Genomic DNA, 22149 nt, shown 5'->3' with positions numbered 1-22149 from the left:
TGATATTGATGGGCATTTGGATAATTTTCAGTTTTGAATAAAGCCACTCTGAACCTCATCTTGTCTTTCAATCAAAATATGTTCGCCTTTCTCCTGAGTACATTCCTAGGAGTGGAAGAGCTGGGTCATAGACTATTACTTGGGTTCAGCTCTCTCTCTCTTTTTTAAGATGTTATTTATTTGAGAGAGAGAGAGCACATGAGCAGGGGGAGGGGTTGAAGGAGAGGGAAAAGCAGGCTCCCCACTGAGCAGGGAGCCCCAGGCGGGTCTCGATCCCAGGACCTGAGCTGAAGGCAGATGCTTACCCTGCTGAGCCACCCAGGCGCCCCTGTGTTCAGCTTTCATAGATAACACCAAACAGTTTTACAAAGTGTTTGTGCTACTGTATGCTCCTCGGAAACAATTTATGAGTTCCCATCACTCATATCCTCACCAGCTCTCTTGGTTATTTTCCATCTTTTCCATTTTCAGCCATTTCTGGTGGTTATAAAGAAGTATCTGATTGCCGTTTAATCTATGTATCCTTGATAACTAAAGTTGAGTATCTTTTCCTATGCTTATTTGCCACTTGGCATATCTTCTCTGGGAAGTGCCTGTTCCCTTTGAGTTTTTCCTGTTACTCCTATTGATTTCTAGGAATCTTGATATATTTGAGATATGAATTGTTTGTCAGATACCAGTATTACGATCATCTTCTCCCACTGTGGGATTTGCCTTTTCACTCTTAATTTTGTCTTCTGATGAGCCAAGGTCTTTCATTTTAGTGTAGTCCAATTTAATATCCTTTTATTCTACCAGATATCAGAACTTGATATGAAGCACATTAATTAAGATATGATAGTAGTGGTCCACATATAGACAAGTAGACCAGTCAAAACACAGAGTCAGGAATGGACCTTTACCTAGATGGTCACAAAGCAATGCTGCAGAGCAGTGGAGAAAGGACAGTCTTTTCAATAAGCCATGTTGGATCTCCTTGATACCCATATGGAAGAAAAGAATATTTTTTTCAAAAAAGATTTTATTTATTTATTTGACAGAGAGCATGCATAAGCAGGGGGAGGACAAAGGAAGAAGGAGAAGTAGACTCTCCACTGAGCAGGGAGCCTGACCTGATCTGGGGCTTGATCCCAGGACCCCAGGACCCTAGGACCCTAGGATCATGACCTGAGCCAAAGGCAGACACTAACTGACTGAGCCCCCCAGCTGCCCTGGAAGAAATGAATCTCGACCCTAGCACATACCACACACCAGAATCCTTCCCAAGAAAGCTATAAATCTAAATGTAAAAGAACAGTCCAAATTTAGAAGAAAACATTGAACATCTTTATGACCCTGAGTTTTCCTAACTAAGACATAGCAACCAACTATAACAGAAAGAATGATAAACAGCAATGGCATGTTTCTGTCCAACGCTTCATTTCACATCTTTGTCTTTTTGTTTTACATATGTGGCACCTGTGTTTTGTTTTGTGAACCAGTCCCATTGTCTTTGTCTTTTATGGCAGGAGTCAGCTAATTCAATTTAGTTGATTTATAACCTATTAAATTTCGTGCCTTCTATTATTTTATGCTAACTATTTATTTGACTTGGTTGGTATTTCTACTCTTTTCCTATTTTTGCTGGTTTGGTCACATTTCTCATTCCCCTCTGGGTTCATATTATCTAGGAATTCTGATAGTTTGGGATTTTGATTACTTACATCAATTTCTGCTAGTAGTTGCCTTCACCTTCCTTACAAATATAATTGTCTGTCTTTTCTCTATTACTAGATCCAGTAATGTTGTAATCACATTTGGATCTAGGAATAGAGGTGCGTGATTTGCCTTCTCTTCGTCATTTTACTCAGTAGATTTTTCCAGGCTATTGTAAATTTTCCAATTAATAGTAATCTTATTCCATATGCCTAGTTACATTATTTTTCTTTATTCAGATATAACTATATATTACAAGAATCATTTTTCAAGACTGCTTTCCTCTGGTTTTTGAGGTTCCTGTTAACTATTCAACTTATAATTGCTTAGACTCTTCCTTTGAGTGGTCTTCTGAGCTAGGAATGGTGGCATTTAATGTTATAAATGTTTTTATGTCTAAATTTGTCTTTTGCTCTGACAGAAGAATAGTATCAAGCTAGGATTCATTTAAAATTCTAGGATCTCAGCCCCTTTCTCTCAGTAATTTGTAGATATTTTCTTCTAATATGATTCCTGTCATTGCAAACAATAAGTCTAGTTGCCATTGTGAGCCCTTTCCATTGTAAATAACACATCGTTTCTGCCTGGAAGTATTTTAGATTTTCTTTCTTTTTTTTCGTTTTTTTTTTTAAAGATTTTATTTATTTATATGACAGAGAGAGATCACAGGTAGGCCAAGAGATAGGGGGAAGCAGGCTCCCCGCTGAGCAGAGAGCCCGATGTGGGGCTCTATCCCAGGACCCTGAGATCATGACCTGAGCCGAAGGCAGAGGCTTAACCCACTGAGCCACCCAGGCGCCCCTTGGGTTTTCTTTTTATCCTCTAAATTCAATGCCACATCAGGTTTGGGGCTGATTTGATTCCTCTGGGAGTCAAGGATTGGGGGGATTTCCTTGGGGAAGGATCAATGAGATAGGGTCCAATAGTATTAGATAATCTAAAGCCTATATATGTGATTCACAATGGGGCAGTGAGTGACAGTCTTGGGAAATTCTTGAGGTTTTATAAGAGTTGGAGATATAGGGGTGCTTGGGTGGCTCAGTTGGTTAAGTGTCTGCCTTCAGCTCAGATTATGATCTCAGGGTCCTGGGATCAAGTCCCGCATCTGACTCCCTGCTTAGTGGGGAGTCTGCTTCTCCCTCTCTCTCTGTCTCCCACTCCCCTTGCTTGTTCTCTCTCTCTCTGGTCAAGTAAATAAAAGAATAAATAAAATCTTTTTAAAAAAGAGTTGGAGATATATGTATCTGAAGCCATTGATTAGCCCATGAAAGTTATTGATTGGACCCTGAGGTGGCAAATGATTGCTTGTAAGCCTGGGATTACAAGTTTTGGGGGGTCAGTCTGGTGGCCTTTTACGAGTCATTGATTGAGACCTGTGGATATCGGTAAATGCGGGACTGTGTGAGTTAGTATGTGATAGACTATTACTAAAGATTTTATGGGAGTCACTAATTCTCCATATGGGCTGTGAGTTATGGGGTCCTATAAGAGGTCAGGTTTGGTCTCCAAAAGTCATTGAGTTGGTTTTGCTATTGAGGGTGTATTGCCTGTGTTGATGATTATTTGGGGGAACCTATGAAAACCAGTGGATGATACCATCTGGGACACGATTTTGTCACGCAGTGTGGGTTACGGATTTAGGAGCCTGTACAGACATGCTGGTTGTCAGTGCCCGGATGGGAGTTGGGGGAGGGAGGCAATGAGTTTATGTTTTCATATATGGCAGAAGAAGGTGGGCTCTCTCAGTTTCCCAGAGCAGACACCAAATTATCCAGAAGCTCAGTTTATGCACTTGTGGCATGATCACCTCTAGCCAGAGCACTTTAAGGGCAGCAGGAAATGGAAATAATGTTTTTTGTGACCTCCCATGTACAGAATACCATATGGCTTAGTATTTAAGAAAATGTACCTTGGAGCCAGACATACCTGGGTTTGAGTCCCTGTCCTTCCCCCTTTCTTAATATCTCTGAACATCTCTATGTGATGATAAATGGGAATAATACTACTAGAATACCTAGTTCATAGGATGAGTTTGAAAATTAAAAAAAGAGGTACCTGCTTTGCCCTTGTAATAATAATAATATTTAATATCAATGGAGTATGTTCCAGGTGCCAAGTAGGAATGAGTGCTTTGGAGGTATTTAATATACCATTTAATTCTAATGACCCTATGAGAACAGATGTTTCCATCCTCAGCTGTAAGATAAAGAAACTCAGACTGAAGTGACTTCCCCCAGATTCTAGCTAGAAGATCTGGAATTCAAGCCCTCATTCATTTTATACTAAGTCTTACGAGTATTTTTTTTTTTTCATATTATATGCTAACACTTGGTATTGGTTTTACTGAACATTTTCACAGTATCCAGCACAGAGAGCTGCCCCCTCGGTGCCCCCAGGAGGCAATTGTGGGGAGAATGGTGAATGACTGACCACGTGGACACTGGCTTTTCAGCATTTCTTGGAGTCTCTGCGGAGCCCCCAGGCCAGACCCCAGCAGCTCTGATTGGGTCCCCGGCTGCCCACCCGGCTTCGAGCTCCTGGGAAGAGCAGAGTCATCGGCAAGAGAGCCCGGAGAGCTGAGGCCCAGCGGGAACATGCCAGCCAACCAGAGTTCTCCCCAATGGTCCTCGGTCCTGGCTGCAGAGGGACATGGCAGCCTGTGTGAGGTGAGGAGGGAGAGGACTCCAGGGGCTGGAATTCACCCAGTGAGGAGGCAGCCCTGACTTGTCCCCAGGGCCACAAGGAGGGGGCAGGTGGGTCACAGAAGTGGCTGATTCCAAGACTCCAGGATACCAGGTCACCGTCCTCCAGCTGTGTGAGTACCACGTAGCCGGTGTCCCACATCCAGAGCCCTGTGTGTTTCAGTGGTCATGTGATGGAGGGAAGGTGGGAGGGGAGGGTCACCCCACATCCGGGGTCCTAGCAAGGAAGACACTGCCCCTGACCCACAGCACAGACCCTGCGCTCTCCACTGGCTCTCCGTAGATGCTCAGCCGATCAGTCCCCCTCCCCCAGCCTCCTTTCTCCCTTGTCTCAGGGGATTTGCTGATTTCTCCTCTATCCTGATCTAAGGCAGAAAAACCCCTTTTCTCTGGAACTGAGAAGATGGCAGGGTAATAGGACAACAACAGGATCCAGCGTCCTTCTAGTTCTTCCTCTTCCTTTCAAAGGTGTAAAATGGCCCGAGAATGGACATGACTTACCCAGGCCCCTTGGATTTTGAGTAACAGCGTTAGACTGGAACCAGGTCTCCTGAATGGGTCCTCCACCCTCACCACACCACAGCCAAGACCAAGTTGCCCACTACAGTTTCCCTTTGAGCATCTGGGTGGCTCAGTCTGTTGGGCGCCTGCCTTTAGCTCAAGTCATGATGTCCAGGTCCTGGGATCGAGCCCTGTGTCTGCTTCTCCCTCTCCATCTGCCCCTCCACCCCCCACCCCACTTATGTTCCTTCTCTTTCTCTCTCAAATAAATAATTTTAAAAAAATAAAAAGAAAAATAAATGTTCCCCTTGAGAATCTGTAAACAGGGGAAGGAGATGAGAAAGCCAGACCCTGCCCGACAGCTCTTTGTTTCAGATCTTCCTGTGGGTGCTGTCACCTCTTGGACAGGCTTCTGGGACAGGCTTCTGGTCACAGAGGCTCAGGGTCTCGTGGTCACTAGGATATTAAACTTTAAAAAATTATTTTGATTTTTATTGTTTCATAATTTCATTATACCACGATAAAATGTTAGAAACACAGGTAAACAAATAGAAGAGAATGAAACATTACTTGTAATTCCAGCATCACCCAAAGTTAACCATTGTTAACATTCAGCTACATTTCCTTTCAGTTCATTTTTCCTTTGTACGCACATGCATGCATGTATGTGGGTGTATGTTCAGGACTGTGTCTGTGCACGCATACCAGACACGGATACATCCTGTAGCTTAAGTTTAAAAATGGAATCACAGTATTTGGTTGCCTCCTTTTTCATTTGTCAGCTTAACATGATTTTCTGGGCATTAAATATTTTATCTTCCTGTCTGCATAACGCATAGCATTATGTCCTTTGGATAAACTTGAATTAATTTAACCAATCCGCTGTATGTGTATTTAGGGTGTTCCAGATTTTCTGTTGTGACCAACACTGCTGTGGGAAAATTCCTGCACTTGAATCTTTTGCTCACATCACTGAAATTATATTTGGGTCAAAGGTATGAAGTTGTCGAATGGTAAACAAATTGCCGCCTAACCATAGTGCCCTTCCTTCCACCCAGGGAAATGTATAGGCTCCATCCTATCAATCACAGACCCACAGTTTGGGCCCGCAACAAAGTACTCCTCCCCAGTCTTTCCGCAGGTGGCCTCTTGCCCAGCCAGTGTGTGGGAATTTCTAGATGAAAGATTCTGGGCTCTACAGGGTACATTTCTCCATTCATCCCTTCCTTTCTAACCACAGACCTCTGACCCTTTTCAAGAAGAGATGGAAATGACCAAGACACTGTTGAATGTTATTTATTCACTTATTTATTTGTTGGGTTTTTTGTTTTTTTTCGTTAGACGTCAGGAAGCAGGGAATGGGCAGATATGCCAAAGAACCAATAAGAGTGTAGGGAACAGCCAGCGGGACCAGGAAATAGTGGCTGAACCTGGAAAATAGGCAGAAGGGTCAGTAAGAGAAAGAGGGATGAGGAACAGCTGAAGGGACCCTGGTGCTCTCCCTGGAGATGGAGGATAGCCAAGGGACCCAGGGGACAGATGAGAGTGCAGTGGAACAGAGGAAACGGGAAACAGAAGCCCAGAAGCCAGGGGCAGCGGAGAGACCAACAAATAGTCATGGGGACTGGAGAAGTAGAGAGCAGGGAAAAGCCAGCAGGTCCAAGAACAATAAGAGGGATCGCAAAATAGGAGGAGGGACCAGAAGGTAGATAGCAGCCAGAGGAGCAGAGACCATCCAGAGGGATGGGAAAACAAAATTTGGCTAAAATGGAAAAAGTAGAGGGGCACCTGGGTGGCTCAGTGGGCTAACGCCTCTGCCTTCAGCTCAGGTCATGATCCCAGGGTCCTGGGATCAAGCCCCCCGCATTGGGCTCTCTGCTCAGCAGGGAGCCTGCTTCCTCCTCTCTCTCTGCCTGCCTCTCTGCCTTCTTGTGATCTCTGTCTGTCAAATAAATAAATAAAATCTTTTTAAAAAAAATCTTTTAAAAAAAAGTAGATAGGTTTGGCATTCTGGGCAAGAGCCTGTGGGACAAGCAGCTTCACAAGGCACCAGGGCTTAGGGAAGAATCCAAGGGGATAGGGAAAGGTAGAGGCTCCAGGGAACAGAAAAAAATAGGAAAGAATGGGAAGGGAGTGGATAGCAGCCAGAGGAGCAGGGACCAGCTGCCGAGGCTATAAACAGGGGGAAGGGTGGGGAGGGGACAGGCCCATGGGACAGGTGGAAAGACAGGGAAAGGCCTCCCAGGCTGAGGACATCAGGAGCCACACGGAACAAGGAAGTCTCTGGGTCCAGGAACAGCCAGAGGGAACAGCAAAGCTGTACTGGGCACAGGGTGTCTCCTGGAGGTCCCCGGGGCTAACCAGGGGACTAGAAACCACAAAGTGGCCATTAAAAGCTTATCTGGTGTTGGAGAGCAGCTTGATGGACCAGAGAACAGCTAGAGGGACTAGAGAATAGCAGGAAGGCATAGTAGGCATTCCTGAGGCCAGTTAGCAGCGAGAGGCCCCATGTAACAGGCACCGGGGTTAAGGGCCAGTTGCAGAAGCCAGGGAGAGACTGAGGAACAGCCAGAGTTCCCTGGAATAGGGTGACAGGGTTTCCTGGGATCAGGGATTTCAGTACAAAAATAGGGAAAGTCCTGGGCAAATGAAACAGTTGGTCACCCTACCCAGGAAACAGAAGAGCCAGCAAATAGACATGATGTAAGTGATGGAGAAAGGAAAGTCCAAAATCAAGCATGGCGGAGCACCCAGAACTGGTAGACTTTGGTGGTCAAGAGTCTAGGCTAGGAGCCGGGTTGACCAGCTGTCTGCAAAGTGCCCCCTGCCACCTCCCCAAACCAGATGCAGGAGTGTCAAGTGAGAGTATATTAAAAATGCATTCTGGATTTGCTGAAGGCACAGGGAAGAACTGGGACCAGACAGCAGTCAGGGGCCTCAAAGGGCAGTCAGTCTGTGCCAAGTAGAAGGAATAAGAAAAGCTCATCAGGACCAGGGAACAGCCAGATGGACTAGGGCGCCATCAGAAGAATGATGCCACAGACTAAGGTCAGCTAGAGGGAAAACTGTCAGAGGAAACACAGGACAGTCAGAGACACCAGGGAGCATCAGAAGGAAGAAGAAACAGGAGGCATGGGACAGTTAGAGGAACCCAGGGACGATTCAGAAAGAGACCAAAGGGCACTCAGAAGGAGCAAGCAACATTTAGAGGGAACAGTAAACAGAGGGACCAAGGCAGTCCGATGAGGACTGACGCTGAGGGAATAAGGACCAGCAGAGGGAGCAGCAGGGAGAAGAGACAGGAGTGGGCAGGGGAAGCAGGGGAAACCCAGAGGGAGCCCTGGAGGGGTACGAGAACAGTCCAAGGGAACAGGGAACGGCCAGAGGGAGCCGGGATGATCAAAGCAACCCCAGCCAAAGGCAAACACACACAGAGGCTGGGTCTTTGGCCTCTGGTGAGGGCCCAGGGAGCCAAGAACTCGCTGCGCACTTTCAGCCAGCCCCATAAGCACCACGGAAGCCCTTCTGCTAGGCTGGGACAGGGTATTGGAGGGCCGGGTCATATCACAGGAGGGGATGTGGAAGTGTTCAGCGACAGGAGTGAGGCAAGTCCAGAAGTGGGGGTATGGAGACCTAAGCCGGCTGCGGGAAGGGTGGAAGCTGAGGGCCAGGAAACACAACGGACAGTGAGTAGTCAGTCCTGGCAGCCCAGCAGGGCCCCCGGGATGAGAGCCTGTAGTGTGTGGCTCAGATGATCCCGAAGGGAGACAGGAGAGCCGCGAGGAGCTAGAGTGGGGATCCTCACCTCAGATGAGGAAGTCCTTGCAGGGGTCCTGGTGGTGGTAGGCGTGCCATGCTGCCTGGTATAAATGGGACAGGAAATCAAACCCTTTCATAGGTGGCGGGTGAGGCTGAAATCTGGGCGAGTCTGTGTTAGCAACTTTCTCCCCAGATTTCTGGCGCCAAAATCCCCCCTCCCAAAGCTGCTATTTTTGTGGGGAAGGGGAGCAAAGACGGGCATCTGTGGGCAGTATACTTTGTGTATATTTATCTTATGCCTGTCATGGGCTTTGTACACTTTTCCTGCAGACGGGGCCTGGGCCTTCATGACTCCCAAGGAGGGAGGGACTGACTGAGGATGGTCTTTTGTCCACTAGCTTGGGCCACTGGAGTTGTTAAAATGTTGAACAGTGCCAAATGAGAGAGTATTTTCATTCTTGCACACTGATTGGTGAATAGCCACGCATGTCCCGCCTCCTGAGGGCCCCCCCTCCCCGTGTTGGCCACACACCTGCCCCTCTGCCCTCGGGGTAGCTGGCAAGCTGCTCCAGAGGATGGGCGGGAAGAATGAGAGCTTCCCGCAAGCCTGACCCCAGGGTTCCCCCTCGTTGACTGCCCTTGGGTGATGAAGGTGGTACAGGTGGGTGTGTTCCTGGGGGCTCAAGTGAAGGTCCTCCTCTCAGCAACCCTCAGGGCTATGCTCAGGAGTGCTGGCTTGGTTGGGGCGGGGGCGATGCTCCAAGTGCTGGGCTCGGCCCAGAGTTTGTGTTGCTGCCTCCAGAAGCTACTGGTGCTGGAGAAGGTACTGTGAGTTCCTGCACGCTTGGTGCCCCTGATCATTCGCCAGCAAGGGGAGGCCAACCTGGGCTCCCAGAGGCCAGAGGGGCTTTCGGCAAATAAAGCTTCTTCACTTCCAAAGAGTCAAATCATTAGGTTTTTTCTTTGATACCCAACAACGCATATTCTCTGTCCTTTAGGAAATCCTCACCCACCCCGAGGCCTAAATTTTCGACGAGGAGTTTCAAAGTTTTGGTTTTTTGTTTTTAACTTTTGATTCTTCTGAAATAATTTTAAAAATGGAAGAGAAATTACTGGAACAGCACAAAAAACTATGTACCCCTGCATCCAAAATAACCCGTTAACATTTTGCCACATTTGCTTTCATTCCGTTCTTGATGTATGCCTGTGTGTTTGTAAGTTCGTGTCTATGTGTATACACTCACCTATATTTAAAACTTTATTTTCTGAACCGCTCGAGAGGAATTTGCAGACACGGTTTTTAGTATTTACCCCTAAATACTTCAAGGCGAATCTCTTAAGAACAAGGACATTGTCTTCCGTAACCACAGTACAGTTTTCGGAAAGAAGACATTTCACATTGATAAGGGGCTAACATAGCATGTATTACCTAATTATCTAATCTGGAACGTATAATATACAGTTTCCCCAGCTGTCACAAGAAGGGCCTTTATAGCATTTTCCCCTGGCCCAGGATCCAATCCAGGTTCATTTATTACATTTCCTTGGCATGTCCTTTTAGTCTTGGATCCGGAAGAGTGCCTCAGCCTTTCCTTGGCTTTCAGGACATGGACCGTTTGGAAGAATGTCCCTCAACTTGGATTTGTTTCTTGCTTCCTCATAATCAGATTTAGGTCATTCCTTTTTTCGCTCAGGAGTATCACAGAAACAGTGCTGTGTTCTTCTCAGTGCTTCGTGTCAGTAGGCATTCAATATCAATTTAGATTTCATTGAGAATATTAACTTTGTTCACTATGACTGAGACAGTGTCTGTCAGGTTCTGTAACGTGACTGTCTTTCCCTGTGTAATTAATAACTATTTTGTGGGGAGATGCTTTGAGGCTATGTAAATATCCTATTTCTCATGCATCCAGTGACAATTCTTGCCTCTAACAATTAATTACTCTGCTGTTTCCCTAATGACGTTTTTCTAATCCCATCATTTCTTCCGCATTGATTAGTAGGCATTCCAAGGAAGAAGAGCCCTCGCTCTGACTGCTGAAAATACAATTACACGCCAGGCACAATGAGCACACCTTGACTTGTCATTCATCACTAATGGGAACCAGAGCTTCTTGGAGAAATGACTGATTCCAGGTTTAGAGCAGAGAGTACAAAATGATCGTGAAAGAACTCATTGTACTGAAAAGTAATAGAGTGCTTAAAAGATGAGGCCATGTCAAAATGACACAGGAGCCACCTGGAGGGAACGCCCTGTGGCCAAATTGGACAATTTGAGTAGCAAAATAAAAAATGATAGCAATAGATTATAACCCACTGAATAAAGTAGGAAGTCACCAGCCCATATAATAGGTAGATAGGTTTGTAGGTAGGCAGGGAGGAAAGAAATGAATGCATTCTGATATTTTCTGGTGTGCTCACTACTCCAGTCCTTCTGAGGATAATATTGGTAGCTTGTTAAAACTTTTTATTTTTGAAATAATTATAGATTTACTGGAAGTTGCAAAGATGGAGAGAGGTCTCATGTAACCCTTCACGCAGTTTCTGCCAGTGGTTACATCCTGCATCACTATCACAAACAGGAAACTGACATTGCTACAGTGTGTGTGTTTAGTTCTCTGCCATTCATGTACTGATTCTTCCTTTTTAAAGATTTTATTTATTTATTTATTTACTTACTTACTTACTTACTTATTTGGAAGAAAGAGAGGGAGAGAGAGCATGAGGGGGGAAGGTCAGGGGGAGAGGCAGACTCCCTGCTGAGCGGGGAGCCCAATGCGGGACTCGATCCCGGGACTCCAGGATCATGACCTGAGCCGAAGGCAGTCGCCCAACCAACTGAGTTACCCAGGCACCCCCATGTATTGATTCTTGTGCAATAATACAGGTACAGAACAATTCCATCACCAAATAAGTCACTGGCATTGACATGTTACCAGTTAGAATGAAGCATAGAAGACTCAGTGACCTTTAAATCCCTTTACCCTTACCAGATTATATTATAATACAGTTGTCTTAAATATTTCCCCTACATACATGGAAATCCACAGTAGACAAGGTAAACGTCTTGCTTTGACCTGCAAATGTAATTTAGAAAACCCGAGAGGAGGAGGAATGTTTATTGTGTTTACTTGTATTTTTACTTTTTCCATTTTATCTTCCTTCCTGATGCTCCGAGATTCCTTCTCTTATTACCTCCTTTCTGTTCACAGAACTTGCATTGGCCATTCACTTAGGGTAGGTCTGCTGGCCACAGATTTTCCTTCACCTGAGAATATCTTGGTTTCCTTTTCATTTCTTTCTTAATTACAGCTTCACACAATCCATTTCACAACAATTTCATCACCTCAAAAAGAAGCCCCATTTCCTGCAGCCGTCACTCCTCCCCACCCCTCCACCCCCGTTCCCTGCCTCCCCCAACCCCAGCAACCACTCATACACTTTCTGTCTCTATAGACTTCACTCTTCTGGACAGTTCACATGAATGGACTCATATATTCTGTGATCTTTGTGTCTGGCTTCTTTCACATAGCATAATGTTTCAAGGAACTCCCTCTGGTCAAATCTGGGACAATTTGAGTAGCAAAATAAATAATGGTAGTAATAGGTTATATATAACTTGAAGAATAAAGTAGGAAGTCTCCAGTCTCTATAGGTGGGTTAGTTTGTACGTAGATACAGATAGGGAAGAAGTCTAGCACATTGGACATGTACCTGTTGTAACATGTGTCCATTATTTTATTCCTTTTTATGGCTGAATAATATGCCATTGTATAGATGTATTGTGTTTTGTTGATCCCTTTGTCAACTGACGTACGCCGGCGTGATATCCACCTTTTAACTCTTATGAGTAATGCTGCTCTCGACATATGTGTATGTGTTTTTATGCAGCCATATATTTCTTTTTTTTTTAAAGATTTTATTTATTTATTTGACACACAGAGATCACAAGTAGGCAGAGGCAGGCAGAGAGAGAGGAGGAAACAGGCTCCCTGTTGAGCAGAGAACCCGATGCGGGGCTCGATTCCAGGACCCTGGGATCATGACCTGAGCCAAAGGCAGAGGCTTTAACCCACTGAGCCACCCAGGCGCCCCCACGGCTGTATATTTTCATTTCTCTTGAGGATGCATGTACCTAGGAATGAAATTGCTGGGTCAAATGGTAGCTATATGCAGTCATTTGGGGAGCTGCCAGATTGTTTCCCGAAGCAGCTGCACCATTTTACACTCCCCCGGCAATATATGAAGGTTCCAATTTCTCCACGTTCTCACCAACACTTGCTATTTTCTGACGTCTTGATTCCAGCCATCCTAGTGGGTGTGAGGTAGTATCTCATCATCGTTTTGATTTGTATTTCCCTGATCATTAATGACGCTGAGCACCTTGTCATGTATTTATTGGCCATTACCAGTTCATTTCTTTTTATTGGGGGGTGGGGGAGCAGGGAAGGGGGCTGAGGCAGAGGGAGAGGGAAAGAGAGAATCTTAAGCAGGCTCTATGCCCAGCACGGAGCCCAATGCATGGCTCGATTTCATTACCCTGACATCATGACCCGAGCCGAAATCAAGAGTCAGCCGCTTAAATGACTGAGCCACCTACATGCCTGTTACTACTTCATTTCTTAGGGGTAGTTTTGCCAGATATGGCAGGGTCGACAGATCTTTTCTTTGAGTACTTAAAAATGTTGTGCCAGTGTACCTCGGTGGCTCAGTCAGTTAGGCAGCTGATGCTTGATTTTGGCTCAGGTCATGATCTCAGGGTCCTGGGATCAAGCCCTGCATCAGGCTCTGCATTCAGTGGGGAGTCTGCCTGAGGATTCTCTCTCTCTCTGCCCCCCCCCACCAATATAAATAAATAAATAAATATTTGGGAAGAAAAATGTTGTGCCATTTGCATCTCTCCTTCATGGTTTCTTTCTTTTTCTTTTTTTTTAAAGATTTTATTTATTTATTTTACAGACAGAGATCACAAGGAGTCAGAGAGGCAGGCAGAGAGAGAGGAGGAAACAGGCCCCCTGCTGAGCAGAGAGCCCCATGTGGGGCTTGATCCCAGGACCCTGGGATCATGACCCTGAGCCGAAGGTACAGGCTTTAACCCACTGAGCCACCCAGGTGCCCCTCCTTCATGGTTTCTGATGAGAAATCTGTTGTCACTTTGTTTTCTGCCCATAAGTAAGTTGTGGTTTCTCTCTAGCTAATTTTAAGATTTTTTTTCTTTGTCTTTAGTTTTCTTAAGTCTGATTGTAAAGTGTCTTGGTATAGATTTCTTTGGCTTTTCCTCTGGGGGTTTTCCTCAGCTTCTTGAAACTTGTAAGTTGATAATTTTTGTTAAATTTGGGAAATTGTCAGCCAGTTTCTTCAAATATTTTTTCAGCCCCACACTTGTTCTCCTCTCCTTCTGGGACTCTGATGACACAAATGCCAGATCTTCTATTACTGTCTCACAGGTCCCTGAGGCTCTGTTCATTTTTTTTTCCAGCCAATTTTCCTTTCTGTTCATATTGGATCATTTCCATTGTTCCATTGTCAAGTTCTCAGATTCTTTCCTCTGTCCTCTCTATTCTCCTGTTGAACCCAGTGGAGTTTTAAATTTTGTCAATGTATTTTTAGGTTCTAAAATTTCCATTCAGTTTGTCTTTGTATCTTTTCTTTCTTGGCTAAGACTTTCTATTCTCAAATTTCTTTTGAGTATGTTGAAACATTTCTATGATAGCTGCTCTAAAATTCTTGTCAGATAGTTCTAACATCTGTGTTATCTCAATGTTGGTATCTCTTGATTGTCTTTTCTCATTTCAGTCGAGATTTTCCTGCTTCTTCTCATGATGCCTGATTTTTCAGTTATGTCCTGGATATTTTGGGAACTATGACAGTCTAGATTTTATTTAAATGCTATGTTTAACAGGTCTCCTCTGACACTGTTCTGCTAGAAAGGAAGAATCTTCTTCTTCTGAAGAGGATTCTGAAAAATGCTTATTGCCAGGTGGATGTAAAGTTGAGGTTCCCCAGTTGACCTCCTTTGACACCCCAGAAGGAGACAAGCACCTTGTTGCTAGTGGGCAAGGGTAGGATTTCAGGCCTTCCTGCACACAACGTCTGACACCACCTTGGAGGGAAGGCAGACGACACCTTGTTGTCAAGTGGGGTTGGAAGTCCAAGGGCCCCACGTGGCCTAAAGTGATACTATGGGCAAGGGGTCTCGTTACCCCCAGGCTGGGATGAAAATCTAGGCTCCCCATTCAGCCTTTGCTGATGAGAATGGGAGTAGGAGCACAGTTCTTTTCCGTGATACTTGGCTGGAACAGGGCAGTATCATTGAAGTTTTTCTCTCTTGCTACATTGCCTTTTCCCTGGTACTTGAACTCATGAAAGCAGGCTTTCCTGGGGCTGTTTTCAGTCTATGCCAGTTGGCATTCTAGGTTGCCAGTTTCTCTAGCACCTAGTCCAAGATACGTGGGGCAAAAAGAAAATGAGGAAATCACCACTGTGGCATTCCTCAGGTTCCGACAACCATGGCAAGTCTCTCCAACTTACAGAGTACCCTTATCTTTGTTTTATATATAATGTCCTGGGATTTTAGCTGTACTCAGCAGGAGAAATAGAGAGAATTATGTCTATTCCACTTTGGTCCCATTGGTGATTTTTAACTTAATTTTTGAATAGGTAATACATTCACATGGTTCTCTCCCCCAACTCCCCAGATCTCCCTAGCCAGAAAACTGGTCTTGGGTCGTGTGTGTGTGTGTGTGTGTGTGTGTGTGTGTGTGGCACAAGGGTCTGGGGGGGGTGTAATATGCTTAGGGATTATGCAAATAAAAGGCACTAAGAAGATATTCTTTTTTAAAGTTTTTTTTATTGGTTTATTTAGAGAGAGGGAGCACAAGTGGGAGGAAGGGCAGAGAGAGAGGGAGAGAAAGAATCTCAAACAGACTTGGCACTGAATGCAGAGCCTGATACAAGCCATGACCCCAAGATCATGACCTGAGCCAAAACCAAGAATCAGTCAGGGCGCCTGGGTGGCTCAGTGGGTTAAGCCACTGCCTTCGGCTCAGGTCATGATCTCAGGATCGTGGGATCGAGTCCCGCATCGGGCTCTCTGCTCAGCAGGGAGCCTGCTTCCCTTCCTCTCTCTCTGCCTGCCTCTCTGCCTACTTGTGATCTCTCTCTCTGTCAAATAAATAAATAAAATCTTTAAAAAAAAAAAAAAGAATCGGTCACTCGGAGCTCCTGGGTGGCTCAGTCATCAAGCATCTGCCTTTGGTTCAGGTCACGGTCCCAGGATCCTGGGATCGAGCCCCACATGGGGCTCCCTGCTCAGCAGAAAGCCTGCTTCTTGCTCTCCCACTCCCCCTGCCCGTGTTTCCTCTTTTGCTGTCTCTCTCTCTCTCTCTCTCTCTCTCTGTCAAATAAATAAATAAAATCTTTGTTTTTATAAAGAAAATCTTTAAAAAAAAAGCATCAGTCACTCAACCAACTGAGCCACCCAGGCATCCCCGAAAATATCCTTTTTTATAAGTTTTTATTTATTTATTTGACACAGAGAGAGAGATCACAAGTAGGCAGAGAGAGAGAGGGAGAAGCAGGCTCCCACTGAACAGAGAGCCGCATGCTGAGCTCGATCCCAGGACCCTAAGATCACGACCTGAGCTGAAGGCAGAGGCTCAACCACTGAACCACCCAGGCACCCCCCCAAAAAAATTCTTAATATTTTTCACACAGAGAATAGATACTATTATGTTGAACACTGCTTTTTTTCATTACTATTAATTTTTAACTTTTTATCATGAAATATTACACACATTTTGAATAATGCTGGTGTAAATATTCTTGGCCATGCCTCCCTTTGCACATGTACACATATTCTGGTTGGGCATATTGCCACGAGTGGAATCACTGTGTTCTCGAGTATGCATGCTTTAACATTACCCAATAAAGATAAAATGCTTTCCAGCAAAGTTGCACCAATTTAGATCACCATCAGAAATATGAGAGTTCTGGGGCGCCTGGGTGGCTCAGTGGATTAAGCCGCTGCCTTCGGCTCAGGTCATGATCTCAGTGTCCTGGGATCGAGCCCCGCATCGGGCTCTTTGCTCAGCGGGAGCCTGCTTCTCTCTCTCTCTCTCTGCCTGACTCTCCGCCTACTTGTGATTTCTCTCTCTGTCAAATAAATAATAAATAAAATCTTTAAAAAAAAAAAAGAAATATGAGAGTTCTTATCACACCACATTCTCCTCAACACTTCATACTATCAGTCTTTTTCATTGAGGACATTCTAGGGATTTTATAGTGGTATCTCACTAAGGGTTTTTTTTTTTTTTTAGATTTTATTTATTTATTTGACAGAGAGAGAGCGCACAAGCACAGGGAGCAGGAGAGAGGGAAGCAGGCTCCCGGCTGAGCAGGGAGCCCGATGCAAGGCTCCATCCCAGGACCCCAGGATCATGACCTGAGCGGAAGGCAGATGCCCAAACAACTGAGCCACCCAGATGCCCCTCACTGTGGTTTAAATTTGCATTCCCTGGTTACTAAGGTTAAGCCCTTTTCATGTTTACTGAAACCTTGAATTTCCCCTTTTGTAAAATGCCTGTTCAAATGCTTTGCCCACTTTTCTACTCCGTGATCTTCTTATTGGCTTGTAAGAGTTCTTTACGTCCTCTAGATATAAACCCTTTGACAGTAATAGGTGTTGCAGATATCTTCTATTCGGTGGCTTTCCTTTTCTTCTCTTATAACACTACCTTTTAAATGAATAGAAGCTTTAAAATTTATGGTAGCCAGATGTCAATCTTTTTCATTATGGTTAATTTTTTTTTTTGCATCTTGTTTGAGAATTATTTTCCTAATCTGTGATCATAAAGATACTTGTCTATATCATCTTTTTCCTGTTTGTTTTGTTTTGTTTTGTGCCAAAACCTGGGGATGAATTTTCTGTATTGTCTTTAAAGGCTCTATTGCTTCACCTTTTCCCCTATGTGTTTCTTGTTATTCGATTTCTATTTTATTCAATTCTCTATTGCCATGGTCTGGCACATGATCAATCAGTAAATGTAGGTAGTACCCACATTAACTAGAGGACTTAAAGAGAGCCTATTTTAATCCTCATGTTTGCAAAAGAATGACTGACTATATAAACAAATGAACGTACTACATACGCAATGAATGTCAAGCTACTTCAATAAGTGTTTTTCTCTCAGAATGAAATACAAAACCAGGTACTGAGCGAAAGCCCTATGTGGTACATTACGGTAAAACATCATGAAAAAACGACTTCCTATTTGCCTTCCTTCCAACCCTCCCCCCACCGCCCACCGCCCCCTGCTGACCCTGTTGCCTTGAACAGGACTGTGCTGTTACAGGTCTCCGTGTCATTTGAGGATGTGACTGTGGACTTCAGCAAGGAAGAGTGGCAGCACTTGGACCCTGCTCAGAGACGCTTGTACCGGGATGTGACGCTGGAGAATTACAGCCACCTGCGCTCAGTGGGTAAGCACAGCTGCCCTGTGTGCCTGCCAGGCGCCTGAGTGTGGCTATTTCCATTCTCAGCTGCTGGGTGTTCTGGAACATCTTGAGTGTGTGATGGGGTCATCTTTGATCTGTCCAGGACTCTTCAGTCCCTTTTCAGCACTCATTATTACTCTGTTGCCAATGAAATGTGCTTACTTTTCTGGAGAGCAAATGGAAATGTCATTGAAGGTCCCCTGGAATCCAATCAGCTGGACCCTATCCTGTACTATGTCCTGTTAACAGGGTGCCAGGTTCCCAAACCAGAGGTCATCTTCAAGTTGGAGCAAGGAGAGGGGCCATGGACAATGGAGGGGGAAACCCCACATCAGAGCTGGTCAGGTGAGTGAGTGGGACTCAGGCAGATGGGGGACATGGAAGCAAATCTCTTTTTTTTTCGAAGAGGCTGATAGCTTTGAGAGGCTGTGAAGATAACCTGCCTGCAAGATCTAAACTGCCTTTTTTTTCTTGGGATTTTATTTATTTATTCCACTGAAAGAGCAAGAGAAACACATAAGCAGGGGAGAGGGAAGCAGCAGACAGAGGGACAGAGAGACAGAGAGAAGCAGGCTCCCCACTGAGTAAGGAGCCGGATGCCGGGCTTATCCCAAGGACCCCAGGACCGTGTCTTGAGCCAAAAACAGATGCTTAATCAACTGAGCCACCCAGGCGCCCCAAAAGTTCTAAACTTCTATAGTTTATTGGAGATAGTTCATGGAAGCTCCTTTGATACCTGAACAGTTTCTCCAAGTACAATTCTTGCAAATAGCCATTGTCTTCATTGCTTGGCATTTTGACGAGAGAGCTGTCTCTCATCTCTGTATCCTGGATCACATACCAACCACCTTATCTTATCTAAGATCTGTTTTTTCTTCCTACTCCGCTCCCACCCCCTTTCTCTTAGATTCTTTCCCTGCACATTCAGACATTTTAACATTTCTTCCCTTTTATTCCAATTCCGCATGTTCGTTCCAGGGGCAACGGAGCTACTGTGTTTATCTGTGAATTTGTGTGGTATCTGTTAAAAACTGGAAGTATGGGTTTATGAGTTTATTTTTAGTACATATAAATTATATTGTGCCCCAGGTCTTAATTCCGTTCGTTCCTTTTTTTTCACTCATCCATAAGGTCTGTCCATATTACAGTGTGTTCATCTGGCTTCATTCCTTCAAACGGCTGCATAATATTTTATTACTTGCCTCTTTTTCCAGCCTTGTCATCTTCCTCATACCCCCCAGCCATGAGGTTGCTCTAAGGGCCCTGTCCACTGTTCACCAGTCTTTTCTTCATATACATGGACACATTCATCCGTATTAAATTCTGATGACTCTGCTTTTGACATCTCCAGTCTGGTTTTCACTGGTATTTTAGTACTAGATTTAGCTACCCAGAAAGTTCCCATGAGATGTTTCTCTTGACCCTCAGTAGGTCAGAAATTAGAGTCATCATCTCACACATCACCTTCCCACCTTCCAAATTCTGTCACATTCTGTCAGTGCTTCTTAAATCTTTCAGCCTTTTTTTTTAGTTACCCTACAGTTCCTAGTGCTTTTCCATTTTTGCAAATACCATTTTCAGTTCTCAGCCCATCTTCCCAGTTCCTAGTGATACCATCTAAAACCAGCTCCGTGTTTTCTTATGCCTGAATTATGATGATTTTATGCCTGATTGAATTCACTGATTCCATTCTTTCTATTAGTTCACTTTCAGTGACCCTTTGGGTGTCTTCTTTGGAAAACTGTCTATTCAGTTCCTCTACCCATTTTTTAAATTGGCTTGCTTGCTTTGTGCCAATGAGTTGTATGAGCTTTTTATAGCATTTGGATATTAACTCCTGATCAGATACATGACTTGCAAAGATCTTCTCGCCTCGCGTTTGCTGCTTTTTCATTTTGTTGATTGTTTCATTTGCTGTGCATTTCTGACATCTTCTTGATGTCTCCCACATTTGTCAGTGTTCCATGAATCTGACTCTTTATTCTGTGCCCTCTCCCTTCAGATGACACGTTTGCACCTGGTGATCAGATGTTGGTGTTCTGTGAAATGGCTCACTTAGTCCAAGATAGATGGCTCTTTCTTTTTCCTCACCTTTCTTTCCACAGGAATTCAGAAAAAAAAAAGCATAGATTTTAGACTGTGGGGTAACTGAGGCCTTTACCTCCATGTTTTTAGAAAGTTCTCAGAATGAAGAGCCTGTTTCTTGCTGTACAATTCAGGGGCTGATCAGAAGAGAGAAACTATGTACAAATTTGAACAGGGAAAGCAGAACATAAAGAATTATTGGGGCTCCTGGGTGGCTCAGTCGTTAAGCCTCTGCCTTCAGTTCAGGTCAATGATCCCAGGGTCCTGGGATGGAGCCCTGCATCGGGCTCCCTGCTCAGCAGGAAGCCTGTATCTCCCTCTCCCTCTGCCCCTGCTTGTGTTCCCTCTCTCCCTGTGTCTCTCTCTGTCAATAAATAAATAAAATCTTAAAAAAGAAAGAATTGTTAGCTCTGGTGAGACAGAAATGACAAGAGATTAGCTAGTAGAAGTAAAGAGAAATCTAAAGAATAAAGGAACCACAGATAAAAGGAACAGCCAGTGCCTCTAGGGCTGCAATGGGCCACCCACCAAAGAGCCTCCCCTGCTTCCCAGGGAAGAATCTAGACCTTGTTGAGGGGCCCAGCCATGGCCCAGAGCACGGAAGAAGAGTAACTGAGGTGCCATGCTCGTGGAACTTGCTGGAAAGCCGCCCCACCGCCACCGGTGTTCCAGAGAAAGCTCAACACTGTGACAGATATTTAAAGAGACTCAGATCCGTCTTTGTAGAGCAGGCAAAGAGGCATGAACTTAGAGTTGAGAGGCAATAAGTTGGTTCCCAGCACCTTTATTCTTCCATTTTTCTGAAGCAAAGCATGGGAACTATTTGGCAAACTTAAAATCATTGAATTTGGGGAGATCGGCAGAGGAGAATCTTTTGCTGTCTTTCAGAAGGAGGTTTCAAGCGTCGGTTCAGGGGAATTCCAAGGACCATAGATTATGTTTGGAAAGGGACGACAGTTGCATGAAATGTTAACAATTTCAGTCTTTGTGTTCTGAAAGAAAACCATGCCAAATTCAGTATCGGTGTGAGTGGTACCATGTCTGATTTGTAAATTCATAGCAGATATAACCTCCGGAGAAGTGTCCTAAAATCAGAGCTAACATTTTAAATATGCGGAGGAGCAAAACAACAAGCTCAGTGTCAATGTATAACGTGTTTTGTATAAGAAGTCTGAGATGAGGGGCGCCTGGGTGGCTCAGTGGGTTAAAGCCTCTGCCTTCGGCTCGGGTCATGATCTCAGGGTCCTGGGATCTAGCCCTGCATCGGGCTCTCTGCTCAGCGGGGAGCCTGCTTCCTCCTCTCTCTCTCTTTCTGCCTGCCTTTCTACCTACTTATGATCTCTGTCTGTCAAATGAATAAAATAAAAATATATTTTTTTAAAAAGTCTGAGATGAATGGATTTGTTCAGCAAGTCAACTCTGATCGCAGCAGGCTATTCGGGGACCACGTTCCAAGTCCCTGCTCTGACATCTCCTAGGGCATCGTTGTCAGCTGTGTGGTGAATGTTGGGTCATTGTTGAGTCCAGTGGGAAGGAGAGAGGGGAAGAGTGTTGCCCACTGTCTTAAGTCCCAGCCTGGCAGCTGCACATGTCATTTCTACTCATACTTCACTGGTGAAGACAAAGGAAGGCTGGTAAATGGGTTGCCCAGCTACCTTCTAGTACTATAAAAGAAGAGGCAAATGCAAATCTTTTTTTGGTGGATAGCTTGCAGTTTCTGCCTTAGGTGGCTTTCCCTGGCCTATTTGACACTTGTTGAAAGCATCGATCCCTGGGACCAAGGAAAACTTGCAGCTGGCCGAGAGTTGGAGCGCGGGATCTATTTACTATTTAGATGGCTGATGTTGGCACGGTGTTTCCTATAGATGTAGAAGAATGTGTCTTTGAGGCACATAAAGTTTATGCTGGTGCT

The 22149-nt window shown here is 44.8% G+C and overlaps 2 protein-coding genes across 7 annotated transcripts in view; one reads left to right on the top strand and one right to left on the bottom strand.

The window, feature by feature from the left end:
- Positions 1–18947, bottom strand: part of LOC131820930 (uncharacterized) — a 40123-nt gene extending 21176 nt beyond the window's left edge. The window contains exon 1 of the mRNA XM_059156788.1: positions 18889–18947. Coding sequence (XP_059012771.1) covers positions 18889–18947 — 59 coding nt within the window. The remainder of the gene's footprint in view (positions 1–18888) is intronic.
- The window catches only part of ZNF41 (zinc finger protein 41), a 44458-nt gene that overhangs the window by 15086 nt on the left and 7223 nt on the right, over positions 1–22149 (top strand). For 3 of the 6 annotated variants that reach the window (XM_059157210.1, XM_059157211.1, XM_059157212.1), the window contains exons 2-4: positions 4055–4361; positions 18011–18137; positions 18402–18497. In XM_059157210.1, coding sequence (XP_059013193.1) covers positions 4290–4361; positions 18011–18137; positions 18402–18497 — 295 coding nt within the window. In that variant the 5' untranslated portion in view covers positions 4055–4289. Of the gene's footprint in view, positions 1–4054; positions 4362–4865; positions 6670–13616; positions 13740–16978; positions 17185–18010; positions 18138–18401; positions 18498–22149 lie in introns of those variants that run through there. The other 3 variants (XM_059157213.1, XM_059157209.1, XR_009349867.1) reach the window with 3 other exon arrangements.

This window comes from Mustela lutreola, chromosome X (genome assembly GCF_030435805.1).
Source record: "Mustela lutreola isolate mMusLut2 chromosome X, mMusLut2.pri, whole genome shotgun sequence".
Classification (NCBI taxonomy): Eukaryota; Metazoa; Chordata; class Mammalia; order Carnivora; family Mustelidae; genus Mustela; species Mustela lutreola.
The sequence above is the reverse complement of the archived record's forward strand: the minus strand, read 5'-3'. Positions and strand labels throughout refer to the sequence as shown.